We start from the raw sequence: 19449 nt of genomic DNA on the forward strand, positions 1-19449 counted from the left end.
AATAAGAGAATAATAAAATAAAAGAGAAATAAATAATAAGAAAGCTCTAGTTGAAGAATTGGATCCACTTTGGTTGTTTGGATTGATCATTGAAACTTATGTTCTCTTGATTGATTCAATAGATTAGTTATGGAGATGGAAAACGCTTCTCACCACCATGTCTCTCCTTATTATTAAGTCAATTAGGGAACGTCCTCTAATTAATTACTAATTAACAAATCGCCAAGGAATGTCCTTGGGCCTTAGGCATCAAAACAATTGTCAATTGCATGAAGAAATAGAGAGATCCAATCCTAGCTACTCAAACGCATGAGATGTTGCTAGATCACACAATTCCTTAGTTATTACATAAGTGTTCTTATGTTTGAATAATTCCAGCAATTACGGACGAAAAATTATCCAAACTAATAATCAATTATCTTGCAATCTAGAATCAAGTGGCCAATTTGATCAAAACAACAAAGTAATCATAGATTCAAGCACCAAATTGTATGAATATTAAACAAACCAAAGACAAATAGTTTATGTTCAGATCTCACAATCCATAAAACAACCTTAGTTTCAACCAATCTTCAACTAGAATGAAGGGTTTCAGCCACTCATGGCTGAAACAAAAACCAAAAAAATAAAAGAAAGGAAGAAGAAGAGATAGTGTCACTTGCAATCCCGTATGTGCCTCCAAAGGGGGCTTGAAAAAGCATGGGGAGGCTCCTTATGTGTCTTTTTATACTTGAAAAGTATTGCCCTAGATGATACTTGCTTCTTAATTAGTGAAGAGGCTGCCCAAGGTGTCAAGAGGCTGCCCAAAAGACTTCAAGAGGCTGCCCAAAATACCCTTGGTCCAAGATGTGCCATCCATGCACATGTGAGAAGGGAAAAACGTGGGACATGTTGTAATACCCGGCTAGACTCCGGTATCGGAATTCCTGCCGTCCGGTGGAATCTCGGATGTCGAAAGCCTCTAGTAGGGTAGAAACATGTTTTCATAAAATGTTTTAAGGTATTTCATGGTTTAAGTATGAAAATTAAATGAGTTTTTGCATGAAAAGTCTTTGGAGGAAAACCCAGGTTCGGCCGCCGAACATGCATGCGTTTTGGAGGCACGTTAGGCCCCCGAAAGCATGAGTGAGGGAAGTTCAGGTTCGGCCGCCGAAAGTCAAGTTCGGCAGCCGAACATGGCATGCATGCGGAGGCACTTTCGGCCCCCGAACGTGGCCTGGCCAGCCACCTATAAAAGGGTCCCTTAGGTCCGCACGGGCGAGCTTTTTCTTCCCCGTTGTCGGCCAAGGTGAGTCTCCGCCACCCCTCCCTCTATCTTGAGTGTTTTCCTTAGATCTCCCATGGTTTTCACGGGTTTTAACTCCTGTTTTGAAGATCTGTGAGTAAAAAGCAAGTTTTGGGTACTTGGAGGTTCAAAGAGCTCAATCTCTCCATCTCCAAGCTAGGATCGCCTTTCCTCTCGTTTTCTTCAAGAGGTAAGCTCGGATCCACCCTTGTTATGTGTTTTAAACAAGCTTTTAGTTGTTTTATGGGTAGAGAGGCATGTTTAGACTTGTTGATGAGTTTATGGGTTTTGTTGTTTGATGAACAATGTATGTTGATTTTTGTGTGTCTGAAGTGTTGTAGTTGAGGTATTTGATAGTTTGAGACCCCTAGGTGTGATGTATGATATGTATACATGTTTTAGAACAAGTTTATGCATGATTTGAGAGTTGGGAGGCAAATGTGCATAAAGGAGCCGAGTTTCTGCCCTTTGGCAGAAACCAGGTTCGGCAGCCGAAGGCACTTTCGGCCGCCGAACATGGCTGGGGAGGCAGGCCTTTCGGCTGCCGAAGTTGCCCCCGAAAGGAGACTTTCGTCTCTGTCTGGCACTTTCGGCCGCCGAAGGTGCCGCCGAACATGCATGAGTTTCGCCTCTGTCTGGGAGTTTCGGCCGCCGAAGGTGCCGCCGAACCTGCCTGACTTTCGGCTCTGGAGGGACTTTCGGCCGCCGAACCTGCCGCCGAAAGTGCCCTGTCCAGCCATTTCTTGCATGTTTCTATGTAGTTATTTTATGATGTTTTAGGGGGTTTTTGGGGAGTATATTAGAGTTATGTTTACGTATGTTTGGGTCCCTCATTGGAGTCCACCCATGTAGGTTCGGACCCGAGGAACCGAGGACCCCAGCAGTGAGCCAGCTGCTACAGAGTTTGTCAGAGCTAACCAGAGGTGAGTGGAATAAACCTTAAGTTTTAAAATGAATGAAATATGAATTTTGAGCATGATCCATGCATCATGAATGCCATGAGATATAGTAGGTTGTTTGCATTAGTATTCACGAATATGTTGCATTGCATTTATGATGTTGATGTGGATTGGTTATTGGATGACCCTTTAGTCCTCATATGATATGATGATGCTACGGCATGAGATATGGTATGGAAGTCCAGGTTGTACCCATTCTACATCCCTGGCACGATGTAAGAGAAAGTCCAGGTTGTACCCATTCTACGTCCCTGGCACATTGGTATGTTATGATATGTTATGATAAGGGAAAGACTGGTTGTACCCATTCTACGTCCCGGCACAGTTGGACTATGTAGAGGACTATTGGTGACAATACCATCCGAGATGTGATTTGTTGTGATGTGTTGCATTACATAATGGCATGAGATTTTTAAATATATGTTTTCACTATTCTGCTCACTGGGCTTTGTAGCTCACCCCTCTCCCCTAACCCCAGATGTGCAGGTACAGGGTAGACCAGGAGGTTAGCCAGAGTTTTGAAGTATGTGTATGTAATAGTTAGATGGTGGACATTGTAACAGCCCGGAAACCGGTACCCCTCTAGTAACGGCCCGACCTGCTCGGCGCTAGGATTCAGATCGGCTTAAGGCCGCCGGAACCCGTAGCAAGCCTGCTAAACATCCTGAAACTCTAGGTATAATCCCATACATGATCAAACTTGCCTGAAAACTTAAACTTTGATCTCATAAAACCTTTAAAACTTATTTTTCTTACATCAGCTTGACCTATGCATGGAAACATAGAACCTCCTACTAGATGGGTCATCAAGCTTGCTTCAAAACATATCCGCTTTGGGTCAAGGGATTGGAACCCTTTCTTCCCTCACGGCCATTCAAAACTCATAACATTTAAAACATTTTCTTAAGATCATGCATAACAAAAAAGGGATTAACCAACACTCTAGGCAAAGCACAATTCTACACATCTCATGCTACAACACATGACAAATCTATACTTTTCTTAACTTGGCTCTATCTCTTTATAACATTACTCTTTCCATTCTTTCATATTCTTTATATACATAAGGACCATACATCAAGTCCATCTATCATGTCCATATATCATCATGTCCACAACTAAACTATACAAGCATACAAGCATTCATAGCATTACATAACATATCATCTCTTTAGCAACTTTCTTACATAACTAACACTATCTCCATGAACATATACATACAAGCATCTCTTATATATATAAACAAAACACAGCTAAGCTATGCTATTACAACCAAACATGGCAACCCATGCTTGAACCTCTTCTATCCCATAGCTTACTCTGACTGAACTCTGGCTTGACATACTCTGGCCCTGCAAAACTGGGTTAAGGGAATGGGGTGAGCTACAAGAGCCCAGTGAGTAGAAACAGAGAAAAACATTTGATTTAGTTCCTCCATTTTTAGGTATATTATTATGCCTTTTATTGTTCCACCCTTTTTATGTATTTTATTATAAAGACATTTAAATCAATTCAATTATTCTTCTTATTCATGCCTTCATGAAATGCGTCATATCACAATTATATCACAACAAACATCTCACCCCCGCTTGAGTTCATGCTAGCAAATCTCTTCCTCTTGCGGGTGATTTTAGAGGGTTCACGTAACGTCCTTCCCCTCAGGGTTAGACATGACCCCAACGTTCCCTCTGTCAAAACTTGGCCCCGAAGGAGCTCTCATGGGGCTTTCCTACATGTACTCGCCCGATTGACAAAGACTCATTGACAGACTTGCGGGCTATTGAGGTCGCCTTGGTCCACCCATCACATCATATACATAGCACATTATGCAATGCGTCACCTTCGTGAAACTAGTGCAATCATCCTATAACATATAAACATGGTGCATGAGCATGGTGAACTAGTGCAAACATCCTATTACATAACATGATGTATGAGTATGCTTTAGGCATTAGATTTTCTTAAAAGAAAAGATTAAGTTAGTTCTACTCACCTGAAGCCTCTGCTCAACAAACTCAGGGTCAACTAGCACTGAAGCTAGACACCTCTCCTCAGGTCCAATCCTACACAGATGGACACACATGAGGTACCAAACACACTCTAACAACTCATAAGAAACTCCCCAAAAACCCCTCTAAACATCACTGAAACATGCATAGAAAACAGCCATGAAAAGGCTGGACAGGCACTTTCGGCGGCACCTTCGGCGGCCGAAAGTCTCCTCCAGAGACGAAACTCGGGTAGGTTCGGCGGCACCTTCGGCGGCCGAACCCTCACTCCAGAGACGAAAGTCAGGCACTTTCGGCGGCCGAACATTTCCTTCGGCGGCCGAAAGTCTGCTTTCAAGCCACAACTCCACTTTCGGGGGCAAGGTTAGGCGGCCAAACCTATGCATCCTCAGGCACGTTCGGCGGCCGAAACCACCTTCGGCGGCCGAACCTGAGTTCATCAGAACTCAGCCTTCGTGCATACCAGCCTCCTAAACCTTACAAAACAACCCCAAACCTCACATACTCTCTCCCAAGCATGCATACACACTCCCACAAGCAAAGAGAGCAAAGAAACTAACTTAAACTCCTCAACACATCATCACATAACATACATTGGGCATAAAACCCACATAAACCCCATGCATATCTACCCATTCTAACATAAAACCTTCATAAAACTTACTTAAAACTTTATTAAAACTCAAGGAAAACAAGGATCTACACTTACCTCTTCAAGATTGAGGATCGGTGCGACCCAAAGCTTGAGGTGTGGAGAATCCAAGCTCCAAAAGCTCCAAGCTCCCAAAACTTCTATTTCAGCTTCAAAACTTCAAACCAAGGGTAGATCTTATGAAAACTTGAAGGATTTTGAAGAGAAGACACACAAGCAACCAAGGGAGGGCAGAAACTCACCTGAGCTCGAGAATGGGGAGAAAACTCGCCCATTTCCGATCTGAGGGCCTTTATAGGTGGCCTGGTCATCAACCTTCGGCAGCCTAACGTGCCCCCTAAACTCATGCATGTTCGGCGGCCGAACCTCACTTTCGGCGGCCGAACCTTGGCTTGCTCCCACAAGACTTTCGGAGGCCAAAGGCGCTCCCGAAGCCTTCACATGTTCGGCGGCCGAACTTCACTTTCGGCGGCCGAACCTGGCAAACGCCTCCTTGGTCTTTCTCTTCAAAAACTCAACTCTTTTCTATTTAAAACCATAAAACACTTAAAAACATTTTAGAAAACCTTTTAGAAAACCTTTACTATACCCCTCAGAAGGATCCGACACCCGAGATTCCACCGGACGGTAGGAATTCCGATGTCTGAACGAGCGGGGTCTTACAGACATGACAATTGTAATATGATGTAATGTAAGAGATTACAGTATGTTATGAAATGAGGTATTTTGAGGTTATAGATGTGCTTGACCCTATGAGTATTGTAATCCCTTGTTCATGCATGATCTTAGATATTTGATGATACAGATGTTAGCCAACTCATCTCATGATGTATTGCCCATTGGGGCATTGTTGAGATCCCACAGAGGGATTATGTTTATGATTATGACTATGCACAGTATATGTTCAGGTTGAGTTGGATGAATGAAAGGAAAAGTTTAAATTTTTATGTATGTTTGTTGATCATGTATGGGATTAAACAGGTTTACAGGTTATATGTCAGGCTTGCTACGGGTCCCGGCGGCCTTAAGTCGACCCGGATCCTAGCGCCGGTAGCGGTCCGATTTTCGGGTCGTTACAGAATGGTATCAGAGCCCTAGGTTCATATGGTCGGACCTAGAGTGTCGGACTCATAGATGTTATAGAAGGTCAAGCACAATAGGAAGATCATGTCCACTAGGATAGGATGTGGAGTCCTGTCTTGCATGATGATGTGAAATGCCATGACTTTGTGCATGTGCATTAATGATATGCTGTGCTATGTGATGAGGGTTCATGTGTGCCCACATGAACCATATGATGCTAATGTTTGTATGATGTGTACTGTCTTTCAGAAAATAGGATGAGAGGAACTCGTCGATCTGCACGATTGACTGGAGTACCACCTGAGGATGAGGGCACGAGCGCCCGTCCTCCCACATTGCCTAGGGCAATGTCTTGTAGAGCCAACAGAGAAAGAGTGTCAAGGGACCCTAGAAGGTCTTTTGATGCTAGCAGAAGGGGGACTGATAGAGGAGGAAGTTCTTCAGATGTGAGGGAGGTTATGGAAGAGGAACAGAGGAGGGATGGGAACCTGGATGTGAGCATGGAGGAAGAAGGGACAGGGGAGTCTCAGGGAGGCGTTCAGGCCTCGGGGTATGGTTTTCCACCCCATTATCCACCCTTCCCACAGGGTTCAGGGTATCCGATGGGAGGTACATCGGATTACTCCAGCTTTAACCCCTACCCTACCTACATGCCCTATCCACCTTTCTATCCGCCTTACACACAACACCCAGCTTATCCACCCTCACCTTTCTATCCAAACCCGGCAAACCCCACCTCGGGGAATGCTGCACCTCCACCTCCACCACCTACAGAACCAGCAGCCCCAGTTACTCAACCTCCTAGACCTAGCTCAGCTGATGGGAGCAAGGTAAAGATGACAGATTACCTCAAGCTAGATGCTCCCAAATACAAGTCAGGGGATGACCCCTTTGAGTATCTGAGAGTGGTGAAGACAATAACTGATGAGCTAGGGGCAAGTGACAGCAGGGCCATTCAGATGGCAGGGTTCACTTTAAAGTGCAAGAAGGCACGGGAATGGTTCAAGTGTTATGTGGACCCGAGACTAGATGGTATGACATGGGAAGAATTTGCGAATGAGTTCGCTGGATGGGCTTTTCCAGACAGTTCTAGAGAACTGAAGATGATTGAGTTTGAGCAACTGAGGCAGTCAGAGCACATGGGTGTAGAGGAGTTCACGGATAAATTCTTAGAGCTATTGCCTTTTTCAGGGCAAGCTCTAGATACAGATACGAAGAAAGCCAAGAGGTATGTTATGAAGCTGCATTCCAGGTACTCCTCGTTGATTCAATCAGCTGAGAGAGAAAGTTTCCACACTGTGGTGGATATGGCTCGAAGAATGGAAGCAAGTGCTATAGTTGAGGGGTCAGTGAAGCAGTCAGTGACCCAGTCTTCAGGGGTTAAGACCCCAGGCAGAGGAGGACCAGGTTTCTCTTCTCAGAGCTCAGGTAAGAAGAGGTGGGATAACACCACCAGGAAGCCGAAGAAGAATAAGTTTTGGAACAAGTTGAAATCCGGTCTGGGATTTGGCGGTGGCTCGAGCTCAGGCTCAGATGGTACAGAATGCCAGAGATGTGGAAGACCGCACAGGGGAGTGTGTCGAGCTGGGACTAATACATGTTTCAGATGTGGACAGGAGGGACACATAGCTCGGGAGTGTCCTAGAGCGCCTTTTATGGGCCAGCCCCAGCAGACAGCTTCTGGTAGTGTGGCACAGCCAGCAGTTCCAGCCACGACTCAGGGCAGTGGCAGAGGTAGAGGGAGAGGGGCAGCCTCTTCTTCTGGTTCCCGAGGTGAAGGTCCATCAGCTCCAGCCAAGATCTTCACCATGACTCAGCAGGAGGCTAACACATCCAACACCGTGGTGTCAGGTAATCTCGTCATTGGGTGTTCTGATGTGTATGCATTAATGGACCCGGGTGCATCTCATTCATTTATTGCTCCGAGAGCCGTTGAGAGGTTGGGTCTGATAGTCTCTGGGTTAGAGTGTCCCCTATGGGTCAGTGGACCCAAGTGTGATCCGTCAGTGGCAGTGTCAGTCTACTAGTACAGTCCAGTTTTTGTTGAGGGAAGATGCCTCTCCGCCGACCTTGTGGTTCTAGATTTGACAGACTTTGACGTCATTCTAGGGATGGATTGGCTATCTACCCATGGTGCTACCTTGGACTGCAGGGACAAGGTAGTCAGGTTCAGAGATCAGAACGGGTCAGAGGTCGTCTTCAGAGGAGACAAAAGGGGTACACCTAGAGGTCTGATATCAGCTCTTCAGGCTCGTAGGTTGCTTAGGAAGGGATGTCAGGGGTACTTAGCTCATGTGAGAGAGCTTGACAGTCAGGTCAGGGAGCTAGCCTTGGTGCCAGTTGTCAGAGAGTTTCAGGATGTTTTTCCGGATGAGCTTCCAGGTTTACCACCTGCTAGGGAGATAGAGTTCGAGATAGAGTTGGTGCCTGGAACTAGACCAATCTCTATCCCTCCCTACAGGATGGCTCCAGCCGAGTTAAAGGAGTTGAAAGAGCAGTTACAAGAGCTGGTAGAGAAGGGCTTCATCCGACAGAGTACCTCACCTTGGGGTGCTCCGGTCTTGTTTGTGAGAAAGAAGGATGGGTCCCTCAGACTTTGTATCGACTACAGGCAGTTGAACAAAGTCACTACCAAGAATAAGTACCCGTTGCCTAGGATTGACGATCTATTTGACCAGCTAGCCGGAGCAGGTTGTTTCTCCAAAATAGATCTGAGATCGGGGTACCATCAGCTGAGGATAAGGGATGAAGATGTGCCGAAGATAGCTTTCAGGACCAGATATGGGCATTTTGAGTTCCTTGTAATGCCGTTCGGGTTGACCAACGCCCCTGCAGCATTCATGGATCTCATGAACAGAGTGTTTAGTCAATACCTGGATCACTTTGTTATTGTCTTCATAGATGATATCTTAGTGTATTCCAGGAATGAAGAGGAGCATGCCCATCATCTGAGGTTGGTCTTGCAGACCTTGAGGGAACATGGCTTGTATGCCAAGTTCTCTAAATGTGAGTTCTGGCTGAGGAGCATTTCGTTCTTGGGGCATGTAGTGTCAGAGAATGGGATTGAGGTGGACCCCAAGAAGACAGAAACTGGGGCTAACTGGCCTAGACCCACTTCAGTGACAGAGATTAGAAGTTTCTTGGGTTTGGCAGGTTACTACAGGAGGTTCGTTCAGGACTTCTCGAAGATAGCAGCTCCTCTGACCAGGTTGACCAGAAAGAATCAGAAGTTTCTGTGGACCGACCAGTGCGAAGAGAGTTTTGAAGAGCTTAAGAAGAGGTTGACTTCAGCACCAGTTTTAGCTCTGCCATCTGGTGATGAAGACTTTACAGTCTTTTGTGATGCGTCCCGTGTGGGACTGGGTTGTGTACTGATGCAAAATGAGAGGGTGATTGCTTATGCTTCTAGACAGCTGAAGAGGCATGAGTTGAATTACCCCACACATGACCTTGAGATGGCAGCAGTAATCTTTGCACTCAAGATGTGGAGGCACTACCTCTATGGGGTAAAATGTGAGATCTTTACAGATCATAAGAGCCTGCAGTACATCCTGAGTCAAAGAGATTTGAATTTGAGACAGAGGAGATGGGTGGAGCTGCTGAGTGACTACGATTGCAAAATTCAGTATCATCCGGGTAAGGCGAATGTCGTGGCAGACGCCCTAAGCCGGAAGTCACTAGGCAGTTTATCCCATATATCGACAGAGAGGAGGCCAGTGGTGAAGGAGTTTTACAAGCTCATTGAGGAAGGTCTACAGATGGAGTTGTCTGGTACAGGTGCCTTGATGGCCCAGATGAGAGTATCACCCGTGTTTCTGGAGCAGGTGGCTCAGAAACAGCATGAGGACCTGGAGTTAGTGAAGATTGCCAGGACTGTTCAGTCAGGCAATGGTAGTGAGTTCAGATTTGACAGCAAGGGGATCCTCTGCTATGGGAGCAGACTATGTGTACCAGATGACATAGGGCTAAAAGGAGACATTATGAGAGAGGCTCATAATGCAAGATACAACATTCACCCCGGAGCCACCAAGATGTATCAAAATCTAAAGAAGGTTTATTGGTGGCCAGCTATGAAGAAAGAAGTGGCACAGTTCGTGTCAGCCTGCGAAGTGTGTTAGAGGGTGAAGCTGGAACATCAGAAGCCGGCTGGAATGCTTAACCCGCTACCTATTCCAGAGTGGAAATGGGAGAATATAGCTATGGACTTCGTAGTGGGGTTACCGGCGGCGTCCAACAGATTAGACTCCATATGGGTGATTGTGGACAGACTCACCAAGTCTGCTCACTTCATTCCTGTCAGGAGTGGCTATTCTGTGGACAAGTTGGCGCAGGTGTATGTGGATGAGATCGTCAGACTGCATGGGGTTCCTGTTTCGATAGTGTCAGATAGAGGGCCCCAGTTTACCTCCAGGTTTTGGCGGAGTCTGCAGAATGCCATGGGTACGAGGTTGGATTTCAGTACTGCCTTCCACCCCCAGACTGACGGACAGTCAGAAAGGACCATCCAGACTATCGAGGATATGCTTAGAATGTGTGTGCTGGATTTTGGCGGTTCTTGGAGGCAGCATCTACCTTTGGTGGAGTTTGCCTACAATAACAACCATCATGCTAGCATTGGGATGGCCCTCTATGAAGCTTTATATGGGAGGAAGTGCAGGTCACCTGTTTGCTGGGAGGAAGTTGGAGAAAAGGCCTTGGCGGGGCCTGAACTAGTAGAGATCACCAGCAGGGTGGTACCCATAATCAGAGAGAGAATCAAGACTGCTGCCAGCAGACAGAAGAGCTATGCAGACGTCCGCAGGAGACAGTTAGAGTTTCAGGAGGGGGATCTGGTATTGCTCAAGGTGTCTCCAATGAAGGGAGTGGTTCGCTTCGGGAAGAAAGGTAAACTAGCCCCACGATACATCGGACCCTTTGAAATCTTACAAAAGATTGGGAATGTGTCGTACAAGCTGGATTTACCTGCTTCAATGGAAAGAATCCATCCGGTTTTCCATGTTTCAATGTTGAGGAAGTTAGTGTCAGATCCGAGCAAGGTTCTTAGTGAGCCTGATGTGGAGGTCCAAGAGGATCTCACTTATGTTGAACAGCCAATACGGATCCTAGACACCCAGATCAGAAAGTTAAGAAACAAGGACATCCCGATGGTGAAAGTCCTGTGGAACCACCACAACTTGGAAGAATGCACTTGGGAGACACGGGAGTCTATGCTCCAACAGTACCCTCATCTCTTTTAAGGTTAGATCTCTTTGTGTTTATGTGCTATGTATGTATGTTATGTTTTATGCCATGCTATGTGTGCTAGTTGAGGTACATTCGGGGACGAATGTTCTTAAGGGGGGGAGAATGTAATACCCGGCTAGACTCCGGTATCGGAATTCCTACCGTCCGGTGGAATCTCGGATGTCGGAAGCCTCTAGTAGGGTAGAAACATGTTTTCATAAAATGTTTTAAGGTATTTCATGGTTTAAGTATGAAAATTAAATGAGTTTTTGCATGAAAAGTCTTTGGAGGAAAACCCAGGTTCGGCCGCCGAAAGTCAAGTTCGGCCGCCAAACATGCATGCGTTTTGGAGGCACGTTAGGCCCCCGAAAGCATGAGTGAGGGAAGTTCAGGTTCGGCCGCCGAAAGTCAAGTTCGGCCGCCGAACATGGCATGCATGCGGAGGCACTTTCGGCCCCCGAACGTGGCCTGGCCAGCCACCTATAAAAGGGTCCCTTAGGTCCGCACGGGCGAGCTTTTTCTTCCCCGTTGTCGGCCAAGGTGAGTCTCCGCCACCCCTCCCTCGATCTTGAGTGTTTTCCTTAGATCTCCCATGGTTTTCACGGGTTTTAACTCCTGTTTTGAAGATCTGTGAGTAAAAAGCAAGTTTTGGGTACTTGGAGGTTCAAAGAGCTCAATCTCTCCATCTCCAAGCTAGGATCGCCTTTCCTCTCGTTTTCTTCAAGAGGTAAGCTCGGATCCACCCTTGTTATGTGTTTTAAACAAGCTTTTAGTTGTTTTATGGGTAGAGAGGCATGTTTAGACTTGTTGATGAGTTTATGGGTTTTGTTGTTTGATGAACAATGTATGTTGATTTTTGTGTGTTTGAAGTGTTGTAGTTGGGGTATTTGATAGTTTGAGACCCCTAGGTGTGATGTATGATATGTATGCATGTTTTAGAACAAGTTTATGCATGATTTGAGAGTTGGGAGGCAAATGTGCATAAAGGAGCCGAGTTTCTGCCCTTTGGCAGAAACCAGGTTCGGCAGCCGAAGGCACTTTCGGCCGCCGAACATGGCTGGGGAGGCAGGCCTTTCGGCTGCCGAAGTTGCCCCCGAAAGGAGACTTTCGTCTCTGTCTGGCACTTTCGGCCGCCGAAGGTGCCGCCGAACATGCATGAGTTTCGCCTCTGTCTGGGAGTTTCGGCCGCCGAAGGTGCCGCCGAACCTGCCTGACTTTCGGCTCTGGAGGGACTTTCGGCCGCCGAACCTGCCGCCGAAAGTGCCCTGTCCAGCCATTTCTTGCATGTTTCTATGTAGTTATTTTATGATGTTTTAGGGGGTTTTTGGGGAGTATATTAGAGTTATGTTTACGTATGTTTGGGTCCCTCATTGGAGTCCACCCGTGTAGGTTCGGACCCGAGGAACCGAGGACCCCAGCAGTGAGCCAGCTGCTACAGAGTTTGTCAGAGCTAACCAGAGGTGAGTGGAATAAACCTTAAGTTTTAAAATGAATGAAATATGAATTTTGAGCATGATCCATGCATCATTAATGCCATGAGATATAGTAGGTTGTTTGCATTAGTATTCACGAATATGTTGCATTGCATTTATGATGTTGATGTGGATTGGTTATTGGATGACCCTTTAGTCCTCATATGATATGATGATGCTACGGCATGAGATATGGTATGGAAGTCCAGGTTGTACCCATTCTACGTCCCTGGCACGATGTAAGAGAAAGTCCAGGTTGTACCCATTCTACGTCCCTGGCACATTGGTATGTTATGATATGTTATGATAAGGGAAAGACCGGTTGTACCCATTCTACGTCCCGGCACAGTTGGACTATGTAGAGGACTATTGGTGACAATACCATCCGAGATGTGATTTGTTGTGATGTGTTGCATTACATAATGGCATGAGATTTTTAAATATATGTTTTCACTATTCTGCTCACTGGGCTTTGTAGCTCACCCCTCTCCCCTAACCCCAGATGTGCAGGTACAGGGTAAACCAGGAGGTTAGCCAGAGTTTTGAAGTATGTGTATGTAATAGTTAGATGGTGGACATGACAATTGTAATATGATGTAATGTAAGAGATTACAGTATGTTATGAAATGAGGTATTTTGAGGTTATAGATGTGCTTGACCCTATGAGTATTGTAATCCCTTGTTGATGCATGATCTTAGATATTTGATGATACAGATGTTAGCCAACTCATCTCATGATGTATTGCCCATTGGGGCATTGTTGAGATCCCACAGAGGGATTATGTTTATGATTATGACTATGCACAGTATATGTTCAGGTTGAGTTGGATGAATGAAAGGAAAAGTTTAAATTTTTATGTATGTTTGTTGATCATGTATGGGATTAAACAGGTTTACAGGTTATATGTCAGGCTTGCTACGGGTTCCGGCGGCCTTAAGTCGACCCGGATCCTAGCGCCGGTAGCGGTCCGATTTTCGGGTCGTTACACATGTGTTCAAGTGCAAGGAGTGGGGCCTTTGGTCTTTGCTTGCTGCCCAAGTGTCTTCAAGATACTACCCAAGACTTGTCTTCACACTATCCTTGCCGCCCATGCACAATTAAGGAAGGTGGAGCCTCCTTTTGCAAGTTGAATTTTGAATGTACATGGCATGAAGTGGGAAGCATGTGATCTTGAGATTTAGCTTCCTTAATAAGCTGGATTTTGAAATTCAAAATTTGAATATGAATCTTGAAGATTTGAATTTCAAAATACTTTTCTTATTTGGCTCTTCATTTATGGCAACTTAAGACTTTGCTTCTTGAATAAGGAAAAGGCTACTTGGAGATTTGAAATTTGAATTTCAAATTGCTTTGGCTGAATGTTCTTTCCTTCTTTGCCACTTTCCTTATTTAGAACTTTCCTTATTTAGCTTCACTTGATTCCAACTTGGCAGGCTTGCTCTCCTTTGCTCCATTTAAGGCAGTTTTAGAGGTATTTTCTCCAAAATGTCCTTTTTCACCATTTTCTGCAAAATAATGTCAAGAGCACTAAATTAAGCAGAAATCATGTAAATAATCATCAATAATATCAAGATAAAATGAACTAAAATATGTTCTATCAAACAGCCACTCTGATGCTCAAGTTAGTATACTGAATAATAAGGTGAATGCAATAAATTGCTTAGAACTTGAGTAGTGTAAGAGAATAGCATACCTTTATCTCTGTGATTCTTATCCTTTTATACTGTAATAAGATGGAAATAAATATAGCATTTCTTGATAATCTGATGATAATGTGACTGACTGCCTGATAAGGGATATTGCCTACGGATAGGTCGGTGATCCCATAATTATAGGCGTAATGGGGATATGCTAGACTGTGCTTGATAACAGTAACTTTATGTTTGATAACAGTAACTTTGTGTTGAGACTCGACCTATCCAATTGAGAGCGAGTCATGGTTATGAATCGGGCGTTCTAGTGTCTGGATCTTCCTTTTCTCAGATGAGACCATATTATCCAAATAGATCCCTGCCATGTGGACCTGTCCTGTGGTGATAGCTCACTGTCTACTTTGAATGAGTCTCATGTAGCATCACAAATCAAGCAAACATAAGATGTATGAAAAGTTTACCTTAAGATGCTGGAATTCAATATTTATTATTTATCAAAACCCTAAAAAGTATGTTGACATATCATAATATAAATCTCCAAAACATGCATCATATCAAAGCTGAACATTCAACAAAAAATTTAATTTGTAAATAATATAAAAGAATCGAGCATGCTCCTTCCTCAACCTAATCCCCCTTAAAAAAAGGTTTTAATATAAACGTGTACAAATCTAAATAAACCAAGGAATTCAACAGAGTGCATAAAAGATTATAGACCTACTAGGAAAGTTCCCTTCACTATGGAGGTTGTCTAAATTGATTGAGCGAGTGGAGATATGGCATGATTCTACTGCATAGTCCCATACCTAAAAGTTAAAAACAAAATAATTTCCAAAAATCAAATATGATTTCTAAATAGTTTCTTATTTTCTAAGAATAAGAGAAAATTCTGTGTATAAAAAATCAATACCCAAAAAAGTATAATTAACATAAAAGTAAATGTAACACAGAAAAAACATACGTTTCCTAACCATCTCAGGCACTGCATCCTTGTCAAGGAGCATGCTAGAAGACAGGATCCATAGTGTGATATTCTTTGGGTATCTTAACGACAGGCAAATAATGCAAAACGAGGGACCATGAAACCCATATGAATTTGCATTTTTTTAAGAAACAAATACATAATCTTAGCTGATCCAACCCCATGCAGATGGATTCTTGCAAGATAATGGGCACGTTTATTGTGACTAGTCCTTTCTATAATGGTAATCCAATGATCACTCGTAAGCGATGGATGAGCAAGGTATAATTTTCGTCATTAATTTACAATTTATTCTGTCAGAAATTAATAGGAAAGATTGCTAATATAGTTTCCGTCGCAAATTTTTTTCTTTTTGATAGATTATGATTCCATCGCAAATTCGTAGATACCATAATTTTTTGTTGTGACATTTTATTAAATTTGCTCTTAATTTTAAATTGAAATTAACTTTTGAATTAATAATAATGTATGTATAGAAGTTCATAAAAATTATTTAGAGTAAATAAAAATTGAAAAACTATATATATACAATAATAGTAAATAGGGAAATCTTTATATCCCTCCATTTGAATATATTTTTTTTGTTAGAATTTTCAACTCCGTTGAAAGAGTTTAATTCAAATCGTGTTTACAGTAAAACATAATGAGAGTAAACTATAAAATAATAAAATTTATTTTAATGCTATTTAATCGAGTTACGTCCAACTTCATTTAAATAAAAAATAAATTAAATAATAAGAATTGAGTACCTTTTTTTATTTTATTTTGAGGACGGGTTGGTGGTTGGGTAATAAAAATCAAATAATGGTCGGTCCAAAACCCTTACAAAATTAGAACACACTGCAAAAGAACTCCAAAAAAATTATTTTAAAATAAATTCTATTATTTAATATAAAAATATTATAACATATTTAAATATTAAGGGAATAAAAAAATAACAACTATATAATTAAATTAAATTCATAATAACGTAAAAATGTTATTAAAATTTTTAATTATAAAGTTTATACATATGATTAGTAATTTTTATTTATAATATATTTAACTTTTTTTAATAATATATAAAATATGCTACTCCGTTTATTTTTGAAAAATAACTGCATAAAATATTTTTTGTAAAAGGTATTTTGTAATGAAATAATTTATTTTTTATTATTTAATTTTAATTTAAAAAATAAAATTTATTAATAAATTTATATATAAAAATTTTAACAAATGTAAAAACAATAAAACAAATGAGGAAATTTATAACTTCTTTCATAAGAAATTAATTTGTAACAAAATTAATAACAATCAGTAATATATAGAATTTACTTAAATACTTGATGATAGAAAAATGGGGGATGGAGAAGGAGGAAGAAAAGATAGAAGAAAAAGTGAGAAAGGAGAGGAGATATGCATTTTAGCTGTGTTAGTTTGTGAAATTTATTTTAAATTTTGTTGAATTAAATTTCTGTAACTAAGTTTTTTTTTAACTAAACCTATAACATATATATTTTAATTAAAGTTCCATTTATTTACAGAAAATAAATTATATTTAAAAAATACTTTTTATAAAAATTATTTTTAATAAAATAATATATTTTTTTATTATTTAATTTTAATTTTAAAAATAAAATAAATTAATAAATTTATATAAAGAGATATTTTAATAAAATATTTAAAATATAAAAAATAATTTTTTAAGAAAATATTTTTTTTTTAAAAATAATTTAATTTTTTAATTAATAAAATATTTTTTATTGACTTGATTCAAATATCTAACCGTGTGAAAGAGCTCAAGTTTTATAACATTTTTATTTTAGGATAAGAAAAGTCAAATGAAATATAAAAAGCAAAGTGATCAGCTCACCGTCTCCAAAAGTAATTGGAAGCTGGAAAGACTTGACGAGGAAATTTCTCACCAAGCCAAACTTACGCTATTCTCATATTTCTCCACTCTATATTCTCATCTCAGGCCTTGAGTTCTAAGCAAAACATTTCAACTCCCCAGAAAATGAGCATGACAGAGATGTGGACTCAGCTGGGTTCAGCAATTGCTGGCCTAATGTTTGTATGGGCTATGTATGAACGATACTTCCCTTATCAACTTCAAGAATACGTTGAGAGATATTGTCAGAAGCTTGTGGCTCTTGTCTCCCCTTATTTCCAAATCGTCTTCGATGAGTACACTGGTGAAGATCTCAAGCGCAGCGAGGTCTACGCTGCCATTCAGAGCTACCTTAGCGCCAACTCCTCCATGCGGGCCAAGAGGCTCAAGGCGGACGTTGTCAAAGATAGCCACTCTGTGCTTCTTACCATGGACGACCATGAGGAAATTACTGATAATTTCAATGGGATTAAGGTCTGGTGGACTTCAATAAAGAATAAACCCAATAAACAATCTTTTTCTTTCTATCCTGAATTGGATGAGAGAAGATATTTCAAGCTTGCAGTCCATAGACGTTATAGAGAAATCATCGTCAAGTCTTATATAGATCATGTAATTAAAGAAGGAAAGGCTGTTGCTGTCAAGAATCGGCAAAGAAAACTCTACACCAATAATCCCAGTGATAATTGGTATGGATGGAAAGCTACCAAGTGGAGCCATGTGGTGTTTGAGCATCCTGCAAGTTTCGATACTTTGGCAATGGCAACAAAGGAGAAGGAAGAAATCATGAAAGATCTTGTCAAGTTCAGCAAGGGGAAAAGCTATTATGCTAAGATTGGGAAGGCATGGAAGCGTGGTTATCTCCTTTATGGTCCTCCAGGAACTGGGAAATCAACTATGATAGCTGCCATGGCTAATTTCTTGAACTATGATGTCTATGATCTTGAGTTGACCACAGTCAAGGACAATAGTGAGCTCAGGAAGCTATTGATTGACACGACAAGCAAGTCTATCATCGTTATTGAAGATATTGATTGCTCTCTGGATCTTACAGGTCAGAGAAAACCAAAGAAGGAGAAAGAGGAAGATAAAGATGGAGAAGGGAAAGATCCAATTTCCAAGAAGAAAAAGGAGGAGGAAGCTGAAAACAAGAAAATCAGTAAGGTAACTTTATCTGGGCTTTTGAATTTTATTGATGGAATTTGGTCAGCTTGTGGAGGAGAAAAAATCATTGTGTTCACTACAAATTATGTGGAAAAGCTTGATCCTGCTTTGATCAGAAGGGGAAGGATGGATAAGCATATAGAAATGTCTTACTGTTGCTTTGAAGCATTTAAGGTTTTAGCTCAGAATTATCTGGATGTCGAATCCCATGAACTGTTTGCAAAGATTCGAAACTTGTTGGAGGAAACGAAGATGACACCAGCAGATGTTGCTGAGAATTTGATGCCAAAGTCAGAAGATGAAGACGAAGAGAGCTGTCTGAAAAAATTGATTGCTGCTCTAGAGGAGGCCAAGGAAGAGGAAGCAAGAAAGAAGTCTGAGGAAGAAGCAAAGTTGAAAGCGGAGCAAGAGAAAGAGAGAGAGAAAGAGAAAGCTACTGAGGAGGAAGAAAAGGAAAAAGGAAATGGCAAACTCAAAGAGAACGGCTTCTGAATGAGAAGAAAATTGTTGGATTTTCTTCTACAAATTAAAAGATAAACAGTTTGATAAAATGAAGTTAATTTGAAATATTAATATTCATAGTCTGTAGACCTTGATTGCAACAATATTTGGTCCTTATTGATGTTTTTATCATAATTTTCTTTGGAACATTTCTGAAACAATTAACTCCTTCCTGCCTTTTCTGCTGAAGAATAATTCTGATGAGTCTGAGATCCTCACGTATGCATCAATTTTAAGAATTTCTTTGGAACTGTTGCTGTTGAATGGTGATAGATTTTGTTTTGGTTTGTTCCATTTGTAAATTGTAATTGCTTTATTTCGTTTGTCCTCTGACGATTGGCTCCTGTGGTTCCTTTTCTCAAAGCTAAGAATGATGGAGATGAGAATTTCCTTAAGCCATACGGAAAATGTTTTTAAAAAAATATTTTTCACATTTCTTTTATTAATTTTGAAATAAAAGTTATTTTTCTTTTAGTTATTTTTTAAATTTTAATAATTTTACTGACATTATTATATATAAATTTATTTTTATTTTTTATTTTTTAAATTACAACTAAATAATAAAAAATAATTTATTTATTTATTTAAAAAATCTT

At 41.4% G+C, this 19449-nt stretch overlaps 1 protein-coding gene across 1 annotated transcript; it reads left to right on the top strand.

Annotated features, from left to right (window-relative positions):
* Positions 1 to 17212: 17212 nt before the first annotated feature.
* LOC110625579 (AAA-ATPase ASD, mitochondrial) lies at positions 17213 to 19183 on the top strand. The gene has a single exon (XM_021771214.2). It carries the CDS (start codon positions 17315 to 17317, stop codon positions 18842 to 18844), a length of 1530 nt encoding a protein of 509 aa, XP_021626906.2. The 5' UTR covers positions 17213 to 17314; the 3' UTR covers positions 18845 to 19183.
* Positions 19184 to 19449: the final 266 nt, after the last annotated feature.

Source organism: Manihot esculenta, chromosome 11, assembly GCF_001659605.2.
Source record: "Manihot esculenta cultivar AM560-2 chromosome 11, M.esculenta_v8, whole genome shotgun sequence".
NCBI lineage: Eukaryota > Viridiplantae > Streptophyta > Magnoliopsida > Malpighiales > Euphorbiaceae > Manihot > Manihot esculenta.

What these genes read in the sequence shown, in the direction of transcription:
- LOC110625579 (XM_021771214.2), top strand. Translation starts at nt 17,315, where the DNA reads ATGAGCATGACAGAGATGTGGACTCAGCTGGGTTCAGCAATTGCTGGC.